The sequence below is a fragment of the Chiloscyllium plagiosum genome, unplaced genomic scaffold (assembly GCF_037043375.1).
Source record: "Chiloscyllium plagiosum isolate Xiang-an unplaced genomic scaffold, Cpla_swu_hap1 HiC_scaffold_30, whole genome shotgun sequence".
In the NCBI taxonomy this organism is placed as follows: domain Eukaryota; kingdom Metazoa; phylum Chordata; class Chondrichthyes; order Orectolobiformes; family Hemiscylliidae; genus Chiloscyllium; species Chiloscyllium plagiosum.
Genome location: NW_028270168.1, coordinates 11,523,702 through 11,550,388, shown reverse-complemented (window position 1 = coordinate 11,550,388; position 26,687 = coordinate 11,523,702). Strand labels below are relative to the sequence as shown.

General features: G+C 42.0%; 1 protein-coding gene across 3 annotated transcripts in view; it reads right to left on the bottom strand.

Annotated features, from left to right (window-relative positions):
• Positions 1-270: 270 nt before the first annotated feature.
• The window catches only part of LOC122563515 (putative transmembrane protein 244), a 50,727-nt gene continuing 24,310 nt past the window's right edge, over positions 271-26,687 (bottom strand). For 2 of the 3 annotated variants that reach the window (XM_043717335.2, XM_043717334.2), the window contains 4 exons: positions 25,087-25,160; positions 13,363-13,488; positions 12,443-12,487; positions 271-3,851 (listed from right to left, as the gene is read on the bottom strand). In XM_043717335.2, the coding sequence (XP_043573270.2) occupies positions 3,760-3,851; positions 12,443-12,487; positions 13,363-13,488; positions 25,087-25,160 (337 nt within the window). In that variant the 3' untranslated portion in view covers positions 271-3,759. The remainder of the gene's footprint in view (positions 3,852-12,442; positions 12,488-13,362; positions 13,489-25,086; positions 25,161-26,687) is intronic. The other variant, XM_043717336.2, reaches the window with a different exon arrangement.

Here is a 26,687-nt window from a genome sequence, read left to right as displayed (position 1 = left end):
CACATAAACAACCTTGCAACAAACTTAGCATCGTCAGCCAAACATCTCAGACATATGTGAACTTAACTACTGTTTGAAAGGGAAAAGGAAACAAACCATTAATTGATCACCTGTACCAGTGATGACTCCTGCTGACAAGCTGTTATGCACCAGGCAAGATCCCCTCAAAATATTTTAAGAAGGTAGTCTAGACCCTAACCTTTTCTTTCTTTAAAGGCAGATGTGAAGTGGGTGTCCCAGGTGTGATGCAACTGGTCAAACCACTTGGCATAAACTAAACACAATTTATTTAAACACTGCAGTTAAAATACAAGCACAAGAAAGAGGAATTTAGAATAACAACTACTGGAAAACTTAACCAAACACTAGATATGGTACCTGTTACTAATTAACTATTCCAGTATAGTAACATCACATAAACACATCCCTTGGTGAAAAAGTACATTACAACACAGATTCTTACAGGCAGGTTTCCAATCCAGGAGAGTGCCACATCAAGAGAGATTTCAGAGAAAGTCACAGCTCTGAATCATTTACTGAAGCCTCTGATCCTTCTGGGAGCCAAACATCTTGTAACTGCTACACCTAAAGAAAAACTAGAAAGCCTGATCTGGGAGAACTGGACACCCCCTTTTCATTGTACAACTGCTTTAAAAAAGCTAAAGGCCTCTTACATTATTGACTTAGGCTGACTCGCTAACTACTTCAGCACCTGTACCTTTCCAATCTCTCTTCAAAGAACCAAGGGCAAAACAACCTTTTTAAAGTAGCAGTATTGTCACAATCCAGCTTTAACTCATCCCAAATATAATGGAATGGTTAAAGATTGGCACATAAAGAACCTCCCTGGTGATTGTGGAACTAACTTGATTACAGGTCTATCATTGCAAACATACTTTACATCTATTCAGCCTCAAGTAATTCTCTCAATTTTTGTTTATCATTGCTTGATCTTCAAAGCATCAAGAAGGACATAACCAAGGTTAGTGTTCTAGGTTCATTAATTGATTTCAATTTCCTTGTTAACTGTAATCTGGTGTTACTGGAAACCCTCAAGATATCCAGTTTTTCATTTCGACTTTTTCTTACCATCACTGGTCCAAATTAAGTATTTTACCAAGATCTTTGAAACATTTATTGTTTTTCAATAGATTTTGTAAGTTAAAGAACCCAATGTGACTTTTACACAGTGTTGTTTGATTTTTTAAAATAATACTTTTATTTCTTACCTATAACCTAAAATGTATATTCTCACAACATTTAATTTGACTAAAGAGATCAGCAGTGTATGATAAAACCAATAATTTTTGTTTGTTCAAGTATGTTTCCTTTCAGTTCAAGAAAGCCTGGGCTTAGCTTTGCAAGTAGTTTGTTGCAAAGATACTAAAACTTGGTGAATTTTAGTGTCCACCATGTCTGAATGCCAATCGAGAACTACCAAAATACAACAAAAGTTGCCTTACTAACCCTGCAAACCAAACTAGAACTATCAACTGAACAGTTTCCTGTATCTGGAGCCTAAATTCACAAGTCATTTTTATCTTTACTTTTTTTTAAATGCCATGCTTTCTATGTCAATTGGATATATGATAGAAATATTCTTCCTAAAAGAATAAAAAGGTTTAATTTTCATATTATTTCCAAACACATTTCATAAAAATATAAGTTTTATGATTTCATAATCCAAATAAAAATGAGTCCAAATGAAAATGATGGGATGTAGCTGCAATACAAAACTGAGTACACTTAATTTTTCAATCACCTTTAATGCAGTTTGAAGTATCCTAACATGTTCTGAAAATTATGAGAAATAAAACTAATGAATTTAGTAGAATACTCATGAAAACCTTGAACTTTCAGATATGGATTGATCTGATATACATTTTTACATATTCCATTTCATCTACTTCAGTTATTTATATTTCAGTCCTGCAAACACATTTAAAAGAAAATGTAAGATGCCCCTTATTTAACATTAAAACATCCAGATGACTCTCAAATACAACAGTGAATGAGCATCCAGTTTTTCCAGTCTGGAGTCCTGTATGTCTGCACAAGACATTCTATAAATTTGATGACAGCAGTAAAAGAGAATATTGTTTAAATATCAACTACTGAGCACCTCCCCCACCCCCACAATTGATATTTAAGTGATAAACCAACAATGAAAAAAATCTTTAGGACAGATAAAGGCTAAGATAATCAGTCGACATGCAATATTACTAAAGACAGCTAAAACTTGGTGAATTCTACAATATACTGTGGCAGAATGCCAAAGCAAGAACTACCAAAACATAATGATAAACTGGCAGTTTGCTAACTCTACAAAACTAAACTAGAACTTACAACTGAACAGTTTCCTGTGTCTGTGACAGTGATAGCGTCTCTAATTCTGGGCCAGAAGGTGAGGATTTGAGTTCCACCTGCCTTGGACATTTCATTTTTTCAAACAGTTTCACCAAAAATAATTTATTTTACAATGTTGAGGAGATAATTTAAAAAAACTCAACAGACAAGGTAGAGTTGTCAATCTGTGGCAGTATAGGAATCAATCGCATTAACTCCAGAATATGGTAATAACCTGTTGTGGTTCTGTTCGCCGAGCTGGGAATTTGTGTTGCAGACGTTTCGTCCCCTGTCTAGGTGACATCCTCAGTGCTTGGGAGCCTCCTGTGAAGCGCTCCTGTGATGTTTCCTCCGGCATTTGTAGTGGTTTGAATCTGTCTAGACAGGGGACGAAACGTCTGCAACACAAATTCCCAGCTCGGCGAACAGAACCACAACAACAAGCACCCGAGCTACAAATCTTCTCACAAACTTTGATGGTAATAATTTTTCAACTTGAAGGGGATTTCTATGTATTAAAACTGAATTTGTTGAAACTCCATATATTACCTATTAACATTTTAAAAGTAAAGGAAGCCACTGATAATTGAATGATATAATATTGAATGCAATAAAAATGGTTAAAATTCTAAAATGCATGGTCATTCCCCTCCAAAAGGTAAATATTAAACATTTTAACCTTTTGAGGGTAGACAATTTCTTTACCTAGTGGGAAAATATCAGATTGTAGTTTTCATGTTTTATATGAATACTGTGAATTAATATTTTTGGGAGTTCTAAGATTCTACTTTAAGCCTATTTATTATTTACAATGCATGTACTTTTTATTTCGGCATATAGAAAATTTGATTCTGAGTTATCTTTAAAGAAATCCTTCAATTCTCAAATATTTATTTAAGTTGGTATACTATATTCTCTTTTGTTTTTCACTTTAATATTGTACGATTGGATTACTCATATAAAGATCTGATCAGACATGTTTCTAAGAGTTCCCAATTACTTCCTGACATATTACTGCTGCAGTAGTTCTGATACTTTACTGTGCAGGGCAGGTTAGACACCACATTCCCCAAGCAGATCTAATGCACACATAATTGGACAAAATTAAAATTATGTCTATGTTTGGTGTCTTCTATGGAATTACCTTTGCAAAGCAACAAATATCAAAATTCAAAGGGGAAAAGAGAAAGTTATTAGTCTTTCTTTTAAGCTGCCCATGATCCACTTGACTTTTGTGTGAAAAACAGACCTTTTCTGGTCACATAAAATACAAACTGTGATTTTCAAACATTTAACATGAATTATTTCTGAGGAAGGATGCAGTTTCTCTGCTCATTAAAATCAATGCAGGTATGTTAGATGGGGAATTATCCTGAACTTCTGATTTTTGTGGCCTTGTTTGATCATTTTCTCTCAGAGGTTACTTGAAGAGTAAGCAGGATTATTTTGGCAAACACAGTGTGCCACCAGCTGTCCATTACAGATCATCATCAACAAGCCGCCCCCTGTAGAAAAAGCAAAGTGTTATTAAAGCATTTATTCTTGTCACTTTTCCAAATATGATATTTCTAATTCACAAATAGTGATAGTCGTTTGAGTTCAATATGCTTCAATAACACACCTCACAACTAATAGTAAAGAAAGTAGGCTGTGTTATTTTATAGGATGACACCAAAATTGGTGGTGTAATGGACAGCGAAGAAGGTAATCTAACATAACAAAGAGATTGTGGGTCAATGGGCAGAAGAGTGCCAGATAGAGTTTAATTTGGATAAATGCAAGGCATTGCACTTTGGTAAAACAAACACAAGCAAGACTTATAGTGCCTTGGGTGGTGTTCAAATATAGAGAGACTTAGGGGTTCAGGTTCATAATTCTTTAAAGTTTGCATCACATGTAAATGGGTGGTTAAGAAGGCATTTAGTATACTTCCCTTCATTGCTCAGACCTTTGAGTATAGGAGTTGGGATGTCATGTTGAGGTTGTACGGGACCTTGGTAAGGCCTCTTCTGGAACATTGTATCCAATTCTGGTCACCATGTAAAGGAAGGATTTTATTAAGCTGGAGTGGGTTCAGGAAAGACTTGCCAGGAATGGAGGGTTTGAGTTGTAAGGAGAGGCTAGATAGGCTAAGACTTTCTTCACTGGTGCGAAGGAGGTTGAGGGCTGACCTTACAGAGGTTTATAAAATCATGAGGAGTTTAGATAATGTGAATGGTGGGTGTCTTATCCCTAGGTGGGGAATTTCAATACTCTGGGGCATATTTTTAAAGTGAAAGGAGAAGGATTATAAAAAAAAATGAGGAGCATCTTTTTTAAACAGAGAGTAGTTTGTATGTGGAATGAACTTCCAGAGGATGAGGTGTATGCGAGTACAGTTACAATGTTTAAAAGATAATTGGCTAAGTACATGAAAAAGAAATGTTTGGAAGGATATGCACCAAACATAGGCAGGTAGGACTAATTTAGCTTAGGATTATGGTCAGCATGGACTTGTTGGACCAAAGGGCCTGTTTCCATGCTGTATGACCACAATGACTCCTTCACACAAACGCAGTTTGAGAAGGAGGTAGAGATTAAGCCATAATACTCAGAAGAGACTGTGAAACTTCTGTTTCTAAGTGATAGCTGGTGAGGTTGCTGATCTCTGCAAATCAGTAGCAGAGTACTAGCAAGGTTAATACAACTGCTCTGGCTGATTCTCTTCATACGTAATTCACACTGGGCCTTTCCTAATGATTTTATCACAATCAAGGAAATCCCATGAAAAGTGGAACTTCGAGTCACTCCGAGATGGATGACAATCAGCCAATCTCCCCCTCCATTCCTCTTTCAGATTTACATTTCTGTTAGGACTTAACAGAGCCTGGTGAAACATCCAGGCGAACCTGGAATTCTTCACACCCACAAGATAAGTTCAAAAGAATACTTTACTAATTAAGGCTTAAATTTAGTGTTTTTTATTGGTTCCATGTTAAATTTCATTTGAGACCTGATTTGGGATTTTTTTTATTTTGGTGGCTCTAAATAAATGCAAGTTGTTGTCAAACACAGAACAGTACAGCACAGTACAGGCCCTTCGGCCCTCGATGTTGTGCTGACCTTTTATCCTACTCTAAAATCAAACTAACCTACATATCCTGCATTTTACTATCATCCATGTGCCTATCCAAAGCTGCTTAAATGTCCCTGATGTATCTGACTCTATTACCACTGCCAGCAGTGCTTTCCACGCACCCACCATTCTCTGTGTCTAGAATCTATCTCTGACATCTCCCCTAAACCTTCCTCCAATTAGCTTAAAATTATGCCCCAAAATGAATCACTTCACACTTTTTTAGGTGAACTCCATCTGCCATTTCTCAGCCCAATTCCGCATCCTGTCAATGTCCCATTGCAACCTACAACAGCCCTCCACACTATCCACAACTCCACCAACCTTTGTGCCATCGGCAAACTTACTATCCCACCCCTCCACTTCCTCATCCAAAAGTTATTTATAAAAATCACAAAGAGCAGAGGTCCCAGAACAGATGTCTGTGGAATGCCACTGGTCACTGAGCTCCAGGCTGAATACTTTTCATCTACTACCACCCTGTGTCTTCTATGGGCCAGCCAATGCTGTATCTAGACAGCCAAATTTCCCTGTATCCCATGCTTCCTTACTTTCTAAATGAGCCTACCAGGGGAATCTTATCAAATGCCTTGCTAAAATTCATGTACACCACGTCCACTCCTCTACCTCCATTAATATATTTGGTCACACCCTCAAAGAATTCAATAAGTCTTGTGAGGCATGACCTGTCCCTCACAAAGCCATTCTGGCTATCTCTAATCAAACTATAGTTTTCCAAGTAATAATAACTCCTGTCTCTCAGAATCCTCTCCAATAATTTGCCCACCACAGACAGAAGACTGACTGGTCTGTAATTTCCAGGATAATCCATATTCCCTTTCTTGAACAAGGGAATAACATTTGCCACGCTCCAATCATCTGGCACTTCTCCAATGGACAGTGAGGATGCAAAGATCATTGCCAGAGACACAGCACTCTGTTTCCTCACTTCCTGTAGTAACCTTGGTATATCCTGTCTGGCCAGGGGACTTAACTACCTTTATGTTTTTCAAAATTTTCAGCACATCCTCCTTCTTACCATCAACTTGTTTGAGCATATCAGCCTGTTTCACTCTGTCCTCTCAAACGTCAAGGTCCCTCTCAGCAGTGAATGTTGAGGCAAAGTATTCATTAAGGACTTTCCCCACACTGACTCCAGGCACAAGTTCCCTCCGCTATCCCTTATCGACCCAACCCTCACTCTGGCCATCCTCTTGTTTCTCACGTAAGCGAAGAGTGCCTTAGGGTTTTCCTTAATCATACCCACTAAAGCTTTTAATGCCCCCTTCTTGCTTTCCTAAGTCCATTCTTCAGTTCCTGACTACCTTGTAACCCTCTCGAGACTTGTCTGATCTTTGCCTTCTCAACTTTAAGTAAGCGTCCTTCTTCCTCTTAACTAGATGTTCTACATCCCTTGTCACTCAGGGTTCCTTCACCTTACCATCCTGTCCTTGCCTCATGGGGACAAACTTATCCAGCACTATCAGCAAGTGCTCCCTATACAAACTCCACATTTCTGTCATGCATTTCCCTGAGAACATCTGTTCCCAATTTAGACACCCAGTTCCTGCCTAATAGCATTATAATTCCCACTCCCCCAATTAAATACTTTTCCCATACCATCTGCTGATATCCCTTTCCATGATTATAGTAAAGGTCAGGGAGTTGTGATCACTATTATCTAAATGCTCTCCCACTGAAAGATCTGACACCTGGCCTGGCTCCAAATCCAATAAGGCCTCTCCTCTAGTCAGCCTATCTAAATATTACAAGCTGAATCTTTCCTGGACACACTTGACAAAAACTGATCCATTCAAGCTATTTGAACTAAGGCAGTTCCAATCAATATTAGGAAAGTCAAAGTCACCAATGACAACAACTCTTAGTTCTGCACCTTTCCAAAAATGTACCTCCCAGTCTGCTCCTCTGTGTCTCTGTTGCCGTGGGGGGTGGAGGGGATGTCCAATAAAGTGACTGCTCCTTTCCTGTTTCTGACTTCTACCTATACTGAATCTGTAGACAAACCCTCCTTGATGACCTCCCTTCCTGCAGCTGTGATACTATCACTGATTAGCAATGCCCCCCCCCCAGCCACCATTGCTTTTGAAACATCTGAACCCTGGAACATCTCACAACTATTCATACCCTTGTGATATCCATTTCTCCATAATGGGTCACAATATCACAGTTCCAAGTACTGATCCATGCTCTGAGTTCATCACCGTTATTCCTGATACTTCATGCGTTTAAAAAAAAGACACACTTCAACCCATCACACAGACTGCAACTTTGCCCTATCAACTGTCTATCCCTTCTCTCAGATTCTCTGCACGCTGTATCTGGCTGTACGTGATACTCCATCCTCAGCTAGAGCTCAGGTTCCCACCCCCTGCCATACTAGTTTAAACTCTCCTGCAGAGCGCTAGCATGCCTCCAGCCCAAGATATTGATGCCCTCAGTGAGTTTTTAGAAGATTTGCAGTTCAAGTTGAGGTTCTGGATGTAGGTTTGATCGCTGAGCTGGAAGGTTCATTTCCAGATGTTTCATTACCCTACTAGGTAACATCTTCAGTGGGCATCCGGGCTGTTTTAGTGTGTTGGTGGGTTTGTGGGCGACCATGATGCCAAGGGGCCTGAGTAGTCTGGCAGTCATTTCCAAGATGTCTTTGATGTAGGGGAGAATGACTAGGGTTTCTGGATGCGTTTTGTCTGCTTGTTTGGGTTTGTTGCTGAGAAATCATTGGGTACCCTTTTTTTTTAAATACACTGTATTGATGATTTTCCTCTGCTCTGCGTAGTTCCTCTGTGCTGCAATGTGTGGTGGCTCGTTGGAATAATGTTCTGATGCAGCTTCGTTTGTGGGTGTTGGGATGATTGCTTCTGTAGTTCAGTATTTGTCCGTACATATTGTTTTCCATAGACGCTGGTTTGAAGTTTCTCATTGGCTGTTCGCTCTACTGTGACATCTAGGAATGGCAGTTTGTTGTTGTTTTCCTCCTCTTCAGTGAATTTTATGCCAGTAAGGGTATTATTGATAGTCTTGAAGATTTCCTCTAATTTGTTTCATTTAGTGATGACAAAGGTGTCATCCACGTAGCGGACCCAAAGTTTGGGTTGGATGGTTGGCAGAGCTGTTTGTTCGAGTCTCTATATTACTGCCTCTGCTAAGAACCCTGATAACGGAGATCCAATGGGTGTTCCATTGGTTTGTCTGTTAAGTTTTGTTGTTGAAGGTGAAATAGGTGGTAAAGCATAGGACCTCTAGCTTGATGATACTGTCCTTGCTGATGAAGTTGATGGTGTTTGGTGTATGTGTCTTTGGGTCTTCTAGTAGTGTAATAAATGTTTCCTTGGCCAGGTTATTGTTGATTGATTTAAACAAGGCTGTTACATCAAAGGACACCATTATTTCATCCTCTTCTATCTTAGTGCCTTTGCTAGTCTTCAGGAATTCTTGAGTGGATGGAGTGCCGTGAGTCTTCTACTAAGTGTTTTAGTCTTTGGTGTCGCTCCTTGGCCAACCTGTAAGTTGGTGTTCCAGGTAGTGAGACTATGGGTCTGAGGGGGGCTCCTGATTTGTGAATTTTGGGTAATCCATAGAAGCGTGGTGTGTTGGATCCATCTGGCTTCATTTTTTAGAAGTCAATCTTATTTATTTCTCCAGATTTCTGAAGTTTTTTTGTAAATATATTTATTAGCAAATTTTTTAACTTTACAAACATAAAAAATTACTGAAAAATACAATCAATAACAAATATCAGTATAATAAAAGGAAAACAAAACACAATTACAGTACAACTACTGTCTACTAACTACCAGCCTACCCTATAATACAAAACAAACCCTAACACTGTGCAAAGCAACACCAATAAATAATTAACTAATAGATTAAAAAGAAAGCAAAACAAAATAAAAAAAACCCACAAAAAACAGAACAGCTATGCTCAGCACAAAGCTACCAAACAAAGGAATGGAAGCACTGTATATATATCAGTATTAACTCAGCAAACCCCTTCCAGGGCCCAGGACTTGACAAAGCTAACCATCCTGGTTAAACAAACGCCCTAATTAAGATAACTGACAAATCTATATCCAAATAACTCAAGTAGGGCTGCCATGACTTATAAAAATGGTCTGTTGTGTGGTGCACCATGTTTGTAAAAAAAAAAGTCCAAGGGTGGCTGTGATTCGGTTCTCTCATTGTGGGGTCGGGTCTACTGCCACTTGTTGGTAAGTGTTGGTATCTGTAAGTAGTGCATTCACTTTCATCGATGTAGTCTCTTTGATTTAGAATGACTGTCAAGCATCCTTTATTTGCAGTTAGGATAACAATGTTTTTATCTTTTTTTCGTCTTTTCAGTGCTTTCCTTTCTTGTGTATTAAGTATGTTTCCCTCCTTTTTCTGCTTAATGTTGGTGCGACTACATGCTGACAGTTTGCTGGGTTTCTTCTGAGAGTTGGTTGTTGGACTATAACCTGCTGTTGTGTGATTTTTAACTTTGTACACCCCAGTCCAATACCTGCATCTCCAAATCATGAGCTTTTTCAGTGTCTGTTAAGGGTCGGTCAGACAATCCATGCTTCTGTGTTGTCAGTGTTGTTACTTTGTATAAATTTATCTAGTTTTTTCTGCAGGTCTAGCTTTTTTCATTTTCTGTGTTTGTCGCTGTCTAATATCTATGTCTTGTTGTACTCTGTCTGTCCATTCATGGTCTGTTGCAGGAGTGAGTAAAGATTTTTGGTTGTATTTACGGAGTCTGTTGTGGGCATCATTAATCGTGTGGGCATCATTAATCAACAAGCAAAACAAATGTTATTTACAAAATACCTTGCAAGAATTGTAACAAAGCTGAAAATGTGTTGCTGGAAAAGCGCAGCAGGTCAGGCAGCATCCAAGGAACAGGAGAATCGACATTTCGGGCATAAGCCCTTCTTCAGGAATGAGGAAAGTGTGTCCAGCAGGCTAAGATAAAAGGTAGGGAGGAGGGACTTGGGGGAGGGGCGTTGGAATTGTGATAGGTGGAGGGAGGTCAAGGTGAGGGTGATAGGCCGAAGTGGGGTGGGGCGCGGAGAGGTCAGGAAGAAGATTGCAGGTTAGGAAGGCGGTGCTGATCTCCAGCATCTGCAGTCCTCACTTTCTCCTCGAAGAATTGTAACAAACACTACATTGAACAAACAGGCAGAAAACTAGCCATCATATTACATGAACATCAACTAGCCACAAAATGACATGACCCTGTCTCATTAATATCCTTACATACAGATGAGGAAGGATACCACTTCAACTGGGACAACACATCCATCCTAGGACAAGCCAAACAGAGACACGCATGAGAATTCCTAGAAGCATGGCATTCCAACCGGAACTCTATCAACAAACACACTGAGTTAGACCTCATCTACCACCCCCAAAGAAAAAGACCAGGAAATGACTTCACCACAGAAAATGATGTCACCACAGGAACTGACATCACCAACCCAAAGAAACCCAAACATATAAATAGAAAGCAAGAATTATCAACAGTGCTTCGCCCAGAGGTCCACTGAAGATGTTACCTAGTAGGGTGACGAAACGTCTGGAAATGAACCTTCTAGCTCAGCAAGCAAACCTACATCCATATTGGTACCACTCCAGTTCAGGTGCAAGCCATCCTTCTTGTACAGTTCCCATCTTCCCCAGAAGGTATCCCAAGAATCCACATATCTGAAGCCCTCCCTCTTACACCAGCCCTGCAGCCACGTGTTCATCTGCACTTGCTCTCTGTTCCTAGCCTCACTAGAATGTGGCATTGGTAGCAATCCTGAGATTACTACTCTGCTCATCCTGCCTTTAGCTTCCAACCTAACTCCCTATATTCTCTTTTCAGGTCCTCCTCCCTTTCCCTACCTATGTCATTGGTACCAATATGTACAGTGACTTTGGCTACTCTCCCTCCCCCTTAAGAATCCTGTAGATTGAGTCTGAGACATCCCTGACCCTGACACTCAGGGGGCAACATACCATCTGGGAGTCTCGCTCACAACCACAGAATCTCCTGTCTGTTCCTCTCACAATCGAATGTCCTATCATTATCACTCTCCTATTCTCCCCCCTTTCCTACTGAGCCACCAAGCCAGGCACAGTACCAGAGACCTGGCCACTGAGGCTTTCCCCTATGGGCCCACCCCCCCACCTCACCCAACAGTATTCAAATGATATACTTATTATTGAGGGGAATGGTTCCAGGGGATCCCTGCACTGTCTGCCTATTCCCTTTCCCTCTCTTGGTGGTCACCCAGCTACCATTATCCTGTAACTTAGGTGTGATGGCCTGCCTATAATTCCTCTCCATCACCCCCTCAGCCTCTCGAATGATCTGAAGTTCATCCAGCTCCAGTTCCCTAATGCAGTCTGTGAGGAGCTGGACTTGGGTGCGCTTCTCACAGGCGAAGTCAGCAGGGACACCATTGGTGACCCTTACCTCCCTCGTCCTGCTAGAGGAGATGCAACTGCCTGAGCTTCAATCCCCTCTGCTCAAAGTTGCCAAGAGAGATTGAATAAGTTTAAACAAAAGCCCTATCTTACCAACCCTTCACATAGGGTCTTTTTCTTTAGTTAGGGGAAAAGGGCAGGTCAGCCGCTGCCCGAATATATCACTTCACGTACCCAGCAATCCCTATGTCCACTTGCACTCCTGTTGCGCCTTCTCTCTGCCTAGTTATGAGTTTAGTATTTAACAGGAAAAATTTACCTTCCTGGCAGCCCCTGGTCCGCATTTTCACCGCTCCCATTGTTGTTGCTGCTCCCTTCATATTTTGTGCTTCTTTCAGTTTTAACAGTAAAATTGACAGATCAATTTATGTAAATGTGCACTTCATCTCTTTACAGTTATAAAGAGAAATTCAGCCCCAGAAGCTGACTCACTGCTTATAGGTTGGAAGTTTGGCTAAAGACTCCATCACAGGTTTGTAAAGTTCCAAAGAAAAAGTTGCTAAAACTTACCCAAAGCCAACCACCACTGCCACGCTAAAGGAAACTCAGTCATCACTGCAAATGAAATAAAACCCAGGAGTTACTGAAAAGATGGGACTTGCCAATGTGGGAGACAGATACAAAAGGGCATCAGACCTTGACAGAATGGAAAGTCAGCAAAATTACTAATGAAGGCTGGCCTAGAATTAATTATTGGTATTTAAATTTAAGCACTGGTTCCAACAGTGCTGAGCTTTTATTGTAAAGAGGGTTTTATTAGAAATAAAATCAGGAAATTTCATTAAACCCCATGTAATTCTTAATGAAGGCTGTGTTAGCACAGTAATGTGTACCACAACAGAGTAAAGGTAAAGTCATCATAAGGCTATTCTCTCTCTCAGAGAGAGATGATTGATGCTGATTTAATCTGAGATCACCACACCTCAGATGAGGGGAGAGTTTGAAAAGGAGAGTCCTTCCTGATAATCTCAGCCAGTACAGGAGTTGAACTCATGCTGTTGGCATCACTCAAACATGCTATCCATCTGACTGAGCTAACCAACACCCACAACACAACGTAGCACATCCTGTTTATTTTAGACAAAGGAGAACTTACATTACACTTTTTCATGGAAACAAAAAGGTCTTGGAGATTGTCAACCTAAGCTGCGTTTCCACAACAACACCCTGGCCAATCAGAATGTACTTGCCTAAGAACTAAGGTTAGAAGAAAGTGAGGAAGAACTAAGATTGATAGCTATACTGCATCACCATGCCAACAATGGCCAAAACAATTAGCATCTTCCTTTTATACTGTATAGAAGATGAGATCCCTTTGTTCCAGTCCTGGTTCTGAGAAGTACAATTTTAAATTCTGTACTATTGACAATTATTTCATCATGCTTTATCAGAAAGCCAAGTGTGTTTGTCCAGGTTTATTGAGTACTCACCTGCAGAGCTCAGTATGACATGGATGAGTGTAACTGTGATTGAATAGTCCCACACCCACTTCTTAACAATTATTGCAAACAGGATTCCACTGGTGAAATACGTAAGTTCCATAGACAACAGATTCACTAGGAGAATCAGAACAGAATGCAAATAGACTTTAAAACAAGGCTAATATTAATTATATAGCAGGATTAATAAACACACCAATAGATAAATCAAAGATGCATTACAAATTCTTTACATTTGATTTTTTTTCTTAAATTTCTTGGGTTTTTATTGTTCTTAAAGAATATAAATAAATCATCAGCTTATCTGCTACTGAAAATTTTATCCATGTCTTTGATTAGATTAGATTAGATTACTTACAGTGTGGAAACAGGCCCTTCGGCCCAACAAGTCCACAACGCCCCGCCGAAGCGCAACCCACCCATACCCCTACATTTACCCCTTCACCTAACACTACGGGCAATTTAGCATGGCCAATTCACCTGACCTGCACATCTTTGGACTGTGGGAGGAAACCGGAGCATCTGGAGGAAACCCACGCAGACACGGGGAGAACGTGCAAACTCCACACAGTCAGTCACCTGAGGCGGGAATTGAACCCGGGTCTCTGGCGCTGTGAGGCAGCAGTGCTAACCACTGTGCCACCGTGCCACAGGAGTTCACTGTTCCAAGATTCTTCTAAAGAGTCTCCTATCTTATAATGTCTGTTAAATTGAGTTCATCCAGAATGCTAGTACTTGTATCCTAGCTTGACCACATCCCATTTACCCATCACTCCTTGGTTGCTGATCTACACTGGCTTCCATCTAGAAATGCTTCCAAAATTAAAATGTACATCTTTGTTGTCAAATCCATCCATGGCCTCTGTTATCATCATCTCTGTGACCTCTTTCAGCCCCAGAACCCTCCAAGTTGTCTGCACATCACATTCTGCATGTCCCCAGTGTTAATTACTCCAACACTGGCCACTATGCCTTCAGCTGTATAGCCCTAGAGGCCTGGAATTCTTTTCATAACAAGAGATTTAAATATATGGATGGTTTGCTTGCTGAGCTGGAAGGTTCATTTTCAGACGTTTCGTCACCATACTAGGTAACATCTTCAGTGAGCCTCCGGCTGAAGCACTGGTGGTATAGTCCGCTTTCTGTTTATGTGTTTTTGTTTCCTTGGGTCAGTGATGTCATTTCCGGTGCGGACATCATTTCCTGTGGTGATGTCATTTTCTGTTCTTTTTCTCAGAGGGGTGGTAAATGGGATCCAAGTCAATGTGTTTGTTGATAGAGATCTGGTTGGAATGCCATACTTCTAGGAATTCTCGTTTGTGTTTCTGTTTGGCTTGTCCTAGGATGGATACGTTGTACTCAGCCCACAAACCCACCAGCATGCTAAAACAGCAGCTAATGAACTTGAAAGACCCTATACAGACAACAAGCAAAACTAATGTCATTTACAAAATACCGTGCAAGGACTGCAACAAACACTACATTGGACAAACAGGCAGAAAACTAACCACCAGGATACATGAACATCAACTAGCCACAAAAAGACATGACCCACTCTCACTAGTATTCTTACATACGGATGAGGAAGGACACCACTTCGACTGGGACCACACATCCATCCTAGGACAAGTCAAACAGACACATGCATGGGAATTCCGAGAAGCGTGGCATTCCAACTGGAACTCTATCAACAAACACATTAACTTGGATCCCGTTTATCACCCCCTGCGAAAAACCGGAAATGACATCAGCATAGGAAATGATGTCACCATAGGAGATGACATCACTAACCCAAGGAAACCCCAACACATAAATAGAAAGTGGACTATACCACAAGTGCTCCATCCAGAGGCTCACTGAGGATGTTACCTAGTATGGTGACAAAACATCTGAAAATGAAGTTTCCAGCTCAGCGAGCAAACCTACATCCAGAATCTCAACCTGAGCTACAAATCAAAACTCGCTAACATGGATGGTCCAAAAATCATTATGCAGAGCTTCTTTATTCCACTGACACCAGGAAGGGAAATTAAGGGCAAACTTGGGACTAATTACACTAGATACATGGAATGACTCTGTGGATTACATTGGGATAAGAAATTACTTGGTCTGACTTCTTTTACTTTTATGATCCTTCTCCCCGACACCATAAAGAATCCATTCATCTACTCGAACTGTTCCACTTGCTGTGGAAGTCCCAGAGAACTGTTCAGTTCCTTCATTCAGTGCCTCCATCATAACACCACTTGCTGCCAGAGGTCATGTTATACACTTCCCTACCTGAGACTTGCTGTCCCAGCAACTACACACAGCTCACGGTGACCATATAATAAGCAGTTGTGCGATGAACAGGTTCAATTGAGCTATGAGGCAAAAATGTTTGACTCGATATTAATATAAGCATTGTCTTCATGACCATTGATCTGGCCAAATGGTAAGAGTTGGAGTGAGATTGAGCTTTTACTGCAGAAGACATTCTCAGTTTCTTATCTGCATAACCACCTTCCAAGGGATCCAGGCTTTGTGGAGGACCACCCATGTTAGGGATCCAGGTTAATTGGGGCCTTGTGTGTTGTATGGTTGGCATAATTTATTGCTTCAGTTCCTGCCTCCTAGCAGGTCCTCCCTATGCCATTTCCAAGGCAGGATTAGGCCTTCCCACAATGAATGCACCCCTGGATTCACAACACAGGTCGGTCCAGGATTCCTCATCACTATCTAACTACCCTCGAACAATCACTCACTGACATTTCAGATTCTGCAATACCATTGAAGGAGCAACTTGCCTCCACATCAGACTCCTGGATTTAAGCAACTCCCCTTGGTAAACCATTTACTCCCACCCCCACCACACAATCAGCCAAGCTCCAGGTTCACCAGTATAGGCATGGCCACCTGTGTATACCGACTTGCTGATTCTGTGCAGTTCAGTATCCAACACTTTCTGAATCCTGTTCTGGTCCCTGATGTTCAGACTTTGGAAGAATACCCACATTTTGTTCATGGAAATGGCCATCCCCATCAGATGATGTGATGAGCTGAAGGAGATGGTCTACAGGAAGCTTTGTACCTTGTCCAAACTAAACAAAACATGAAGATTAGGCTGTGGGTGATTGCAGAGTCTATAACCAGCTCCAGGAGGTACACACACCAATTTTGTTTACTCTCAGGCAGCAAGGTATTCAGAGGTCATGCAGAGTATGGTTAAATCTTTCCTACTGTCTATTACCCTCTAGATGATTGCCATTGTCCTTTTAAAGCTCCTTCAGAACCTTGCTCTCAAAGTTGCTCCCCTGCTCACTGTGACTGCAATGTGATGGAACACCGAAATGAACAAACCCATCACGCTCTAACACTCTGGCTATAGCTAGATATTTTGGTCATGGGTGGTAATAGCCTGCGTGAACTTGGTGAAGACACTGATCAGAATGAGAACATGTTCTGTTGTTACAGACACGGTGGCACAGTGGTTAACACTGCTGCCTCATAGCACCAGAGACCTGGGTTCAATTCCTGCCTCAGGCAACTGTCTGTGTGGTGTTTGCACATTCTCCCAGTGTCTGTGTGGGTTTCCTCCGGGTGCTCTGATTTCCTCCCATAGTCCAAAAATGTGCAGGTTAGGTGAATTGCCTGTAGTGTTAGGTGAAGGAGTAAATGTAGAGGAATGGGTTTGGGTGGGTTGCTCTTCGGAGGATCGGTGTGGACTTGTTGGGCCGAAGGGCCTGTTTCCACACTGTAAGTAATCTAATCCAATCTGGAGTCCAGGACCATAAACTCCATTGCATATGCTTCTAGAGGTCTCTTGGTATCTAGGGATTCCACATAGAGGTGAAGCTGCTTCCCAGCTTTGACTAAAGTACACCTCTTACAATTGTGACAGTATTATTCCTCGGGCAGTAATACTGCTCTCTAGTCAGTGCAGTCATCTTCTTACATCACATGCTGTCTTGCTTGATCATGAACTGCTAACAACACTAGGCTGAGACTGTTGGGAAGGATGGGTTGCTTAACTTCTCTGTTTTTGTCCATTCTCCTCCCTGATCCTCTTCCACCTCCTCAACAGTTTCTGTCACAACTTGAAATTCTCATTAGCTGGCATTGGGTTGGAGGGTGTGCAATCTACTGATCAATCAGCTTTTTGATTAGATTACTTATAGTGTGGAAACAGGCCCTTCGGCCCAACAAGCCCACACCAACCCTCCGAAGAGCAACCCACCCAGACCCATTCCCCTACATTCACCCCTTCACCTAACACTACAGGCAATTTAGCATGGCCAATTCACCTAACCTGCACATTTTTTGGAGTGTGCCACCGTGCCGCTGGAGCAATCTGAAGTCCTCTCTCAAGGTACATGGCAGAAGGTGAAAGCACAATTAGGTCTATCTGTCTGAAAGTGTACCAGGTGCACTGTGTCGAAATTTAATCCAAATGTCTAAGTGAGTTAGGAGCATGGCATTAGCCACATCCCCCTCATAGTGTCTTCTAAGGACATCAACATTTGTATTACGTTTACTTGACTTGGACTGGATCTGGAATCAAAACTGTGGAAGTTCAGTGGCCCATTGGGTGTGTACTAAACCTAATTTGGCAGTCATTTGAAAATAGCATAATGAGTTGTTGTTAAACTCTTCAAACCCTGCCCCAATCTGAATGTCTCTGAACTTCTGGAAAATAGCCTACCTCAAGGGTCATTGAGAATGTTCCATTCCTCTCAGTTAGCTTGAGACTCTGACTGACATCAGTGATAGCCCACTCTTGTCTGCCCTTGACCCTGTGACAGCACTGCCCCAAGGCCAAGGAAACTTCATCTGTTCGTACTCTGAAAGGAAGGGGAAATCTGCATGACTGAGGACAGGTGATGTGACAAGCTTCTGCTCGAGGGTGGAGCGTCCACATACTGGAGTCCATGTGAGGGTCCATGAAGTATCAAACCTTGAACAGCCTTTCTCAAACACTCCTGCAGTGTCTGATCTCTTCAGCAAATATGGAGTGGAGCAGCCAAATGTGCAGGGCCTTTCACAAACCTCATATAGAATGCCACCGGACCAAGATACACATATAGTTTCCTCCCTGCCTTAGGCCAGGGCCACTCCTCTACCGCTTGGAAGTAATGCCCCCCTTCAATGCAAAGTGTCTAGTATCCTGCACTTTCAGCTGAAAAAGTTGGCATTTGACTTTCAATGTTAAACTGTGATAGTAGGTAAGATAGTGACTAGTTTTGCAAGCATCTCCTTGACTGTTGAACCAACATGGACTGGAAACTAAGGTCAACAAAAGATTTATCAATCACACATATACAGATGGCGTAGGCATTACAGGATCTACTAGGAGAAAGTGAGGACTGCAGATGCTGGAGATCAGAGCTGAAAATGTGTTGCTGGAAAAGCGCAGCAGGCCAGGCAGCAGGAGAATCGACGTTTCGGGCATGAGCCCTTCTTCAGGAATGAGGAGAGTGTGCCAAGCAGGCTAAGATAAAAGGTAGGGAGGAGGGACTTGGGGGAGAGGCATTGGAAATGCGTTAGGTGGAAGGACGTTAAGGTGAGGGTGATAGGCCAGAGTGGGGGTGGGGGCAGAGAGGTCAGGAAGAAGATTGCAGGTTAGGAAGGTTGCGGAATGTTTCAGAGAACACCTCTGGGACACCCGGACCAACCAACCCAACCACCCTGTGGCTCAACATTTCAATTCCCCCTCCCACTCCACCAAGGACATGCAGGTCCTTGGACTCCTCCATCGCCAGACCATAGCAACACGACGGCTGGAGGAAGCGCACCTCATCTTCCGCCTAGGAACCCTCCAACCACAAGGGATGAACTCAGATTTCTCCAGTTTCCTCATTTCCCCTCCCCCCACCTTGTCTCAATCCCAACCCTCGAACTCAGCACCACCTTCCTAACCTGCAATCTTCTTCCTGACCTCTCCGCCCCAGCCCCACTCCGGCCTATCACCCTCACCTTAACCTCCTTCCACCTATCGCATTCCCAACACCCCTCCCCCAAGTCCCTCCTCCCCACCTTTTATCTTAGCCTGCTTGGCACACCTTCCTCATTCCTGAAGAAGGGCTCATGCCCGAAACGTCAATTCTCGAAACGTCAATTCTCCTGCTCCTTGGATGCTGCCTGACCTGCTGCGCTTTTCCAGCAACACATTTTCAGCGCATTACAGAATCTAAACAATATAAAACTTCTGCAGTTGATTCTGGATTTCCAACTGGTCCTCACCCTGAACAACTTCTCTTTCCAATCCTCCCACTTCTTCCAAATGAAAGGAGTAGCCATGGGCACCCGCATGGGCCCCAGCTATGCCTGCCTCTTCGTAGGATATGTGGTACAATCCATCTTCCGCAACTACACTGGCCCCACCCCCCACCTTTTCCTCCGCTACATCGATGACCGTATCGGCGCCGCCTCGTGCTCCCACGAGGAGGTTGAACAGTTCATCCACTTCACCAATACCTTCCAACCCGACCTCAAATTCACCTGGACAGTCTCAGATTCCTCCCTCCCCTTCCTAGACCTCTCTATTTCTATCTCGGGTGACCGAATCAACACCGACATCTACTACAAACCGACCGACTCCCACAGCTACCTTGACTACACCTCCTCCCACCCTGCCCCCTGTAAAAACGCCATCCCATTCTCCCAATTCCTTCATCTCCGCCGCATCTGCTCCCAGGAGGACCAGTTCCAAAACCGTACAACACAGATGGCCTCCTTCTTCAAGGACCGCAATTTCCCCCCCGACATGGTCGACGATGCCCTCCACCGTATCTCTTCTACTCCCCGCTCCTCCGCCCTTGAGCCCCGCCCCTCCAACCGCCACCAGGACAGAACCCCACTGGTCCTCACCTACCACCCCACCAATCTCCACATACAGCGTATCATTCGCCGTCATTTCCGCCACCTCCAAACGGACCCCACCACCAGAGATATATTTCCCTCCCCTCCCCTATCAGCGTTCCGTAAAGACCATTCCCTCCGTGACTCCCTCGTCAGATCCACACCCCCCCACCAACCCAACCTCCACTCCCGGCACCTTCCCCTGCAACCGCAGGAGGTGTAAGACTTGCGCCCACACCTCCCCCCTCACTTCCCTCCAAGGCCCCAAAGGAAACTTCCATATCCGTCACAGATTCACCTGCACCTCCACACACATTACCTATTGCATCCGCTGCACCCGATGTGGCCTCCTCTATATTGGGGAGACAGGCCGCCTACTCGCAGAGCGCTTCAGAGAACACCTCTGGGACACCCAGACCAACCAATCCAACCACCCTGTGGCCCAACACTTTAACTCCCCCTCCCAATCCACCAAGGACATGCAGGTCTTTGGACTCCTCCACCGCCCGACTACAACAACACGACGGTTGGAGGAAGAGCACCTCATCTTCCGCCTGAGAAACCCTCCAACCACAAGGGATGAACTCGGATTTCACCAGTTTCCTCATTTCCCCTCCCCCCACTTTGTCTCAGTCAAATCCCTCGAACTCAGCACCGCCCTCCTAACCTACAATCTTCTTCCTGACCTCCCCACCCCCTCTAACCTATCACCCTCACCTTGACCTCTTTCCACCTATCACATTTCCAACGCCCCTCCCCCAAGTCCCTCCTCCCTACCTTTTATCTTAGCCTGCTAAACACACTTTCCTTATTCCTGATGAAGGGCTTATGCCCGAAACGTCGATTCTCCTGTTCCTTGGATGCTGCCTGACCTGCTGTGCTTTACCAGCAACACATTTTCAGCTGGGATCCAATAGTAAGGTATCTTTATTGGATAGCCATCTTGAATCATAATCCCGTGATGTGCCAGGTTGTCATTGTCACCTTTGCTGAATGTTGCCCCGTACTTCCTGAGAGTAGAAACAGACTACCTTATCTGGGTTTCCAACTCATCAATTTCCATCTTTGAAATGAGGTTTGAGATATCTCCTCCAGTCTATCCACTATCTACAACAGTGGAAGCTTAAGGATATTTATGCTGTTCCCGTCTGTACGTAAAATTTTATTTCACTGAAATTGCACAATTAGCATGGGTACCCTCCCCTTTTCTCTCACAGTGACAGAGGCAGCTCCCAGAGTGAAACTAAGTGAGAAGACTGCTGCATGTGATATGTAACATTCTAGCAAGACCTGATGTTGACCAGTTTGAGACAGCTGGAATGAGCCTTCAAGAACAGGGATGGTGTGAGCAGGTAAAAAAACAGCCCAATTCTCAGTGACTCAAACAGTTCTTTGGACCCATGCAGGCTGACACTTCTGCCCACCATTGCTGTCAAACCCATCCAGTACAGTGGCCTTCTCTTCTCACCTGATGTTTAACTAGTGGAGCGTCCCACTGAAAGCCAGGTGGGGGCAAGGTTCCTTCAGAAAGAGATTTAAGTGAAGTGATTGGAACTTGGCCCACAATGTGCATGAAATTTGTCAATGGAGAAGCAATGGTGACCAGAAATATAACAAAAGGTTTGAACACACATGGACAGCTCAAAGATCATGAAGCAAGGATTCTTTAACTCACTGGCACTAGGTCATTACGAACAGGAAGGGAAATTAAGAATAAACAATAAATTATTGACAATTATGAAATTACAATGTGGGTTACTTTCAGTTGTGGAATTCCTTTGTCTGATTCCTCTTCATTCCCATCAGCCCACATTCTAAAAACACACTTCCTTTTCCAGCAAGAGTCTATTCATCTATTCCAGCTTCCCTTGCTCTGCAGCACTACTTGCCAGTAGAGGTCCCAGAGAACATCTCAGTTCCCTCACTCAAGTCCCACTATCACCATCACCACCATTGCTGAAGATCCCATGGTACTCAAATTCTCCCCATTCTACCTTCAGTCCTTCTTTAAGACACTCTTCAAATCCTGTCTCTTTGACCAACATTTTGGTCACCTGTCGTAAAAACACCTTATCTGGTTCAGTGTCTTATTTTTTCTAATAATGCTTCTGAAAAGGTACTTGAAATGTTTCCTATATTAAAGTGCTATTTAAATGCCAATTGTTCCCTTGCTATCAAATTAATGTTGTGGAATGGAATGTCTTCCTGATATGAATACACACTGTCAACATTGGGTATCTGCAGTAAAGCACAGTTGAGGAATTCAGCCCCAAGCTTGTAGTTTTCATTCGCAGATAGTGCCTTCTACCAGTGTCCCACGCTGCTCTACTCCACTTACATTCCAACTTATTCTATTTGTTTGGCAATGTCAAAAACACCAATCATGTGGCATTTTTATATTACCCATGAAAGATTTGGTTTTGATTTGATTTATTGTTGTCACATGTTCCTAAGTACAGTGAAAAGTTTTGTTTTGCAAACATCTAATACTATTTAAAATAATTTATAAATCAGTTTCAATAATGGTTTACACAAGCAAATTCCTAGAAAACTATGTTAAGATGTAAATTGTGGGATTGATAATTTAATTTATAATAAGGCTAGGTTTCCAGTTTATGAGTTAGTAACTTGAATATTTTCTGTGTCTGAAGTTAATAATTAACTTTTCATTTCTGTGGCCATGGTAATTACCTGAAACAATTTTTGAGGCATGGCTTTAGAGTGAATGGGTTTGTGCACATCACTGATGGATTTTTTTTTTGTTTATCTTAGATTTATATGTGACCAAACAAGGTAGATAATGGAGCCCTAAGGTTTGTTAGAAGCTTTGGGAATTTAGGTTTTTTTAATTAATTCACAGGACATTGCCATCAGTGGTATACCTAACATTTATTGCCCATCTCTAATAAGCCAAAGAGTAGTTAAGAGTCAATCAAATTGCTGTAGGTCTGGAGTCACATATAGACAGTTGTCCTTCCCTAAAGAACATGAGTGAACCAGATGAGGTTTTCTGACAATCGGCAATGTTTTAATGGTCATCTTTAGACTTTTAGTGTTACACTAACCTTCATTGAATTCAAATTCCACCATCTGCCATATGGGATTCATAGAACCCAGGTTCATCGAACCATTACCTGGGATTCTGGATTAATAATGTAGTGATAATACCACTAATAGCGTCATCTCTTTTCTCCTATATGTTTAAGCTTAAGGAAAATACCCTTAGCTTAAAGAGGGAGACCTTTGGTTTCAGTTTTACATTGCATTTTGGAGAGTCCTGTGAAGTCATTGGAACAGGATGACTGTAAAAAAAACTCAAGCTTCTGCGAAGGGAAGGATTACAGTGAAGTAGGTTACCTTAGAGTGAAGCATTATTGTTAGTTCCAGACTAGCGGTGTTAAAGAGGTTCCTTAAAGCTGAGTATATTTAAGCTCAGCTGTACAATAGATCCAGGAAGAAGCTACCTGCAGGTCCAATCTGAAAATTAGATGCAGGGACTCTGGTAAAATTACAAGTCGTGTTTTGGGTACAGTTCCAGGACAGGACAGGCAGCATCAGGAGGTGGAGAAGTCAATGTTTTGGGTGTAACCCTTCTTCAGGACTCAGTCCTGATGAAGGGTTACACCTGAAACACTGACTTCTCCACTTCCTGATGCTGCCTGGCCTGCTGTGTTCTTCCAGCTTCCTGCCTGTGTATTTTGGATTCCAACATTGTTGCAGTTTTTTTGTCTCCTCTCAAAGCAAAATCTGCAGCATTACATGTTTTTTGTTTCAGCAAGTGGCCACTTTGATAAAACCAAAACAAATCAAAACATAATTTCTCACACTATGTTTCCTTCTGGCATCTGACTTTGCCAGTAATAATATCAGCTGGGATCATAGCAATCACTCCCTGCCTATGTATATATGAGTTGCTTAAAAATCCCAGTGTAAAGCTATTGTGTTGTGAAATAATCAAACTGTTAAAGCTTCAGGTATGAATAGAAAACAAAAACAAACAATTGTTATAAATGCACAGCATCATCAGTGTTTGTAAACAAAAAAGATAAGTTGCTGTTTGGAATATTTTTTAATTGTTAATCTGAACACTGTGTCCAGTTTTATCAGATGGTCTATATCTGGTATTTACTTGTCTTTCCTCAACAGATGCTAATGAACAGATCCACTTGTATTTTCAACACTTTGATTCAATTTCTGATTATTTTCAAAGATTTTCTTTTCTAATAAAAGATTGTTGAATTATGTTTAAAATTATTTTTTTTCAAAGTTCATAGTCTATTTTTGACATCTCTGCAGGCTAAGTGAAAAGCATAATTGCTGAGATTAATCAGCCAACTGCACAAAATAATCCTCTTAAATTGACAGTTTCAGAAATGGAGTTATGAAAAGAAAATTGTTAAAGATACAGCTGGACAGCATTTTGGCACTTTCTTTAAAGGTGACACACAGCAGAATTAACATTGTCGCCACCATTAGTACCTGGAAATTATGTAGTAGCTTATCCAAATTAGAAACATTTTTTGTTATTCTTGTCACAGCATGTAATCTAAAATAATTCACTGAACAAATTATCCAGCAAAATTAATAAGCTCCTTTTAAAAAAAACTCAGCTGGTCAATTCATGTCAAATCTATGTAGAGAGAGAAAAACAAAATGAATAACCCAGGGGCTTTGATCAGGCAACTTTAGCCCCTGCTGATTGCAAAGGTGCACCGTTTCCTTTCAGACCAGAGCATTAGATGGTCTTTAATTGGCAGTTTCAGACCTGCAATTAAAGTTGAGTGCTAGGGCACTTTTCTACTGGGAAAATTCACACGACACTAGGATGTTATTTGACATTTTCCATATCCACATTCAATTCGGTATTTCAGTACTCACCTAGATATTTAGAGTTAGATTTTGCTGCTTGAGTTTTAAAGTCAAATGGAATCAACCCATCAAATGAATTAAGTCTGCAAAAATAAATAACAGAAACAATCATCAGCAGGGACAATCAAACCAAATATTTACAGTATGCAGATTCATCATAGAATCATACAGTGCCGAAGAGGCCCTTTGGCTCACTGAATCAACACTGACAAAAAAACATTAAATCTGTATTAGTTCCACTTTCCAGCACTTGGCCCATAGCTTTGAATGTTGTGACATTTCAAGTGCTCGTTCAATATTTTTAAAAATTATGAGGTTTTCCACTTCAACTACCCTCCCAGGCAGACCCCCACCGCCCTCTGGGTGAAAACTTCCATCCATTCCCCTCGAAACCTTCTGCCATTCACCTTAAAATTATGCCTGCTTTTTATTGACCATATGCTAAGGGAAACAAATGCTTTCTATCTACTCTATCCATGCCCCACGTAACCTTATACACTTCAATCAAATAGCTTCCTGAGCATTTTCTGTTCTAAAGAAAACAACCCAAGCTTATCCAGCGTCAGTTCATAGCTGAAATATTCCATCCCAGACAATATCCTGGTGAATCTCCTCTGCACTCCCTCCAATGCAATCACATTTTTCCAATAGTGACCAGAACTCCAGCTGTAATCTGACAAAACTCCTGTACAGTTTTGACATAATCTCCTGGTCCTTATAATTAAAGCTATGATTGATAAAGGCAGGTGAAGATTAGAATGGTGCTGGAAAAGCACAGCAGATCAGGCAGCATCCGAGGAGCAGGAAAATCAGGAAATGATGAAGGACTTTCCTGATGAAGGGCTTTTGCCTGAAATGTTGATTTTCCTGCTCCTCGGATGCTGCCTGACCTGCTGTGCTTTACCAGCACCACTCTAATCTTGACTCTGATATCTCCAGCATTTGCAGTACTCACTTTCGCCTAATAAAGGCAGGTGTGTGGTATGCCTTCTTATAACTACCATGTTAATCTAGCCTGTCACCTTTAGGAATCTGTGAACAAGTACCTCAAGCTGTTCATCGCAGCCTCCTAGTGTCCTACCATTCATTGAGTAGAGTCATAGAGATGCACAGCATGGAAACAGACCTTTTGGTTCAACTTATCCATGCCAACCAGATAGCCTAAAAAAGTCTATTCCCATTTGCAGGCATTTGGCCAATATCCTCCTCCACCCATCCTATTCATAATTCCATCCAAATGACTTTTAAATGTTGTAATTATTCAAGCTTCCACCACTTCCTCTGGCACTCATTCCATACATGCACCACCCTCTGCATAAAACAGTTGCCCCTGAGGCCCCTTTTAAATATTTCCCCTCTCACCTTAAATGTATACCCTCTAGTTTTGGACTCCCCTACCCTGGATAAAAGACCTTGGCTATTCACCTTATCCATGCAAGACATGATTTTCTAAATCTCTTTAAAGTCACCCCTCAACCTCCGGCACTCTGGGGAAATAGCCCCAGCTTATTCAGCCTCTCCCTATCACTCAAACCCTCCAGCTCTGGCAACACCCTTGTAAATCTTTTCTGACCCCTAGAATTGAATGCAGTATTCCAAAAATGGCCTAA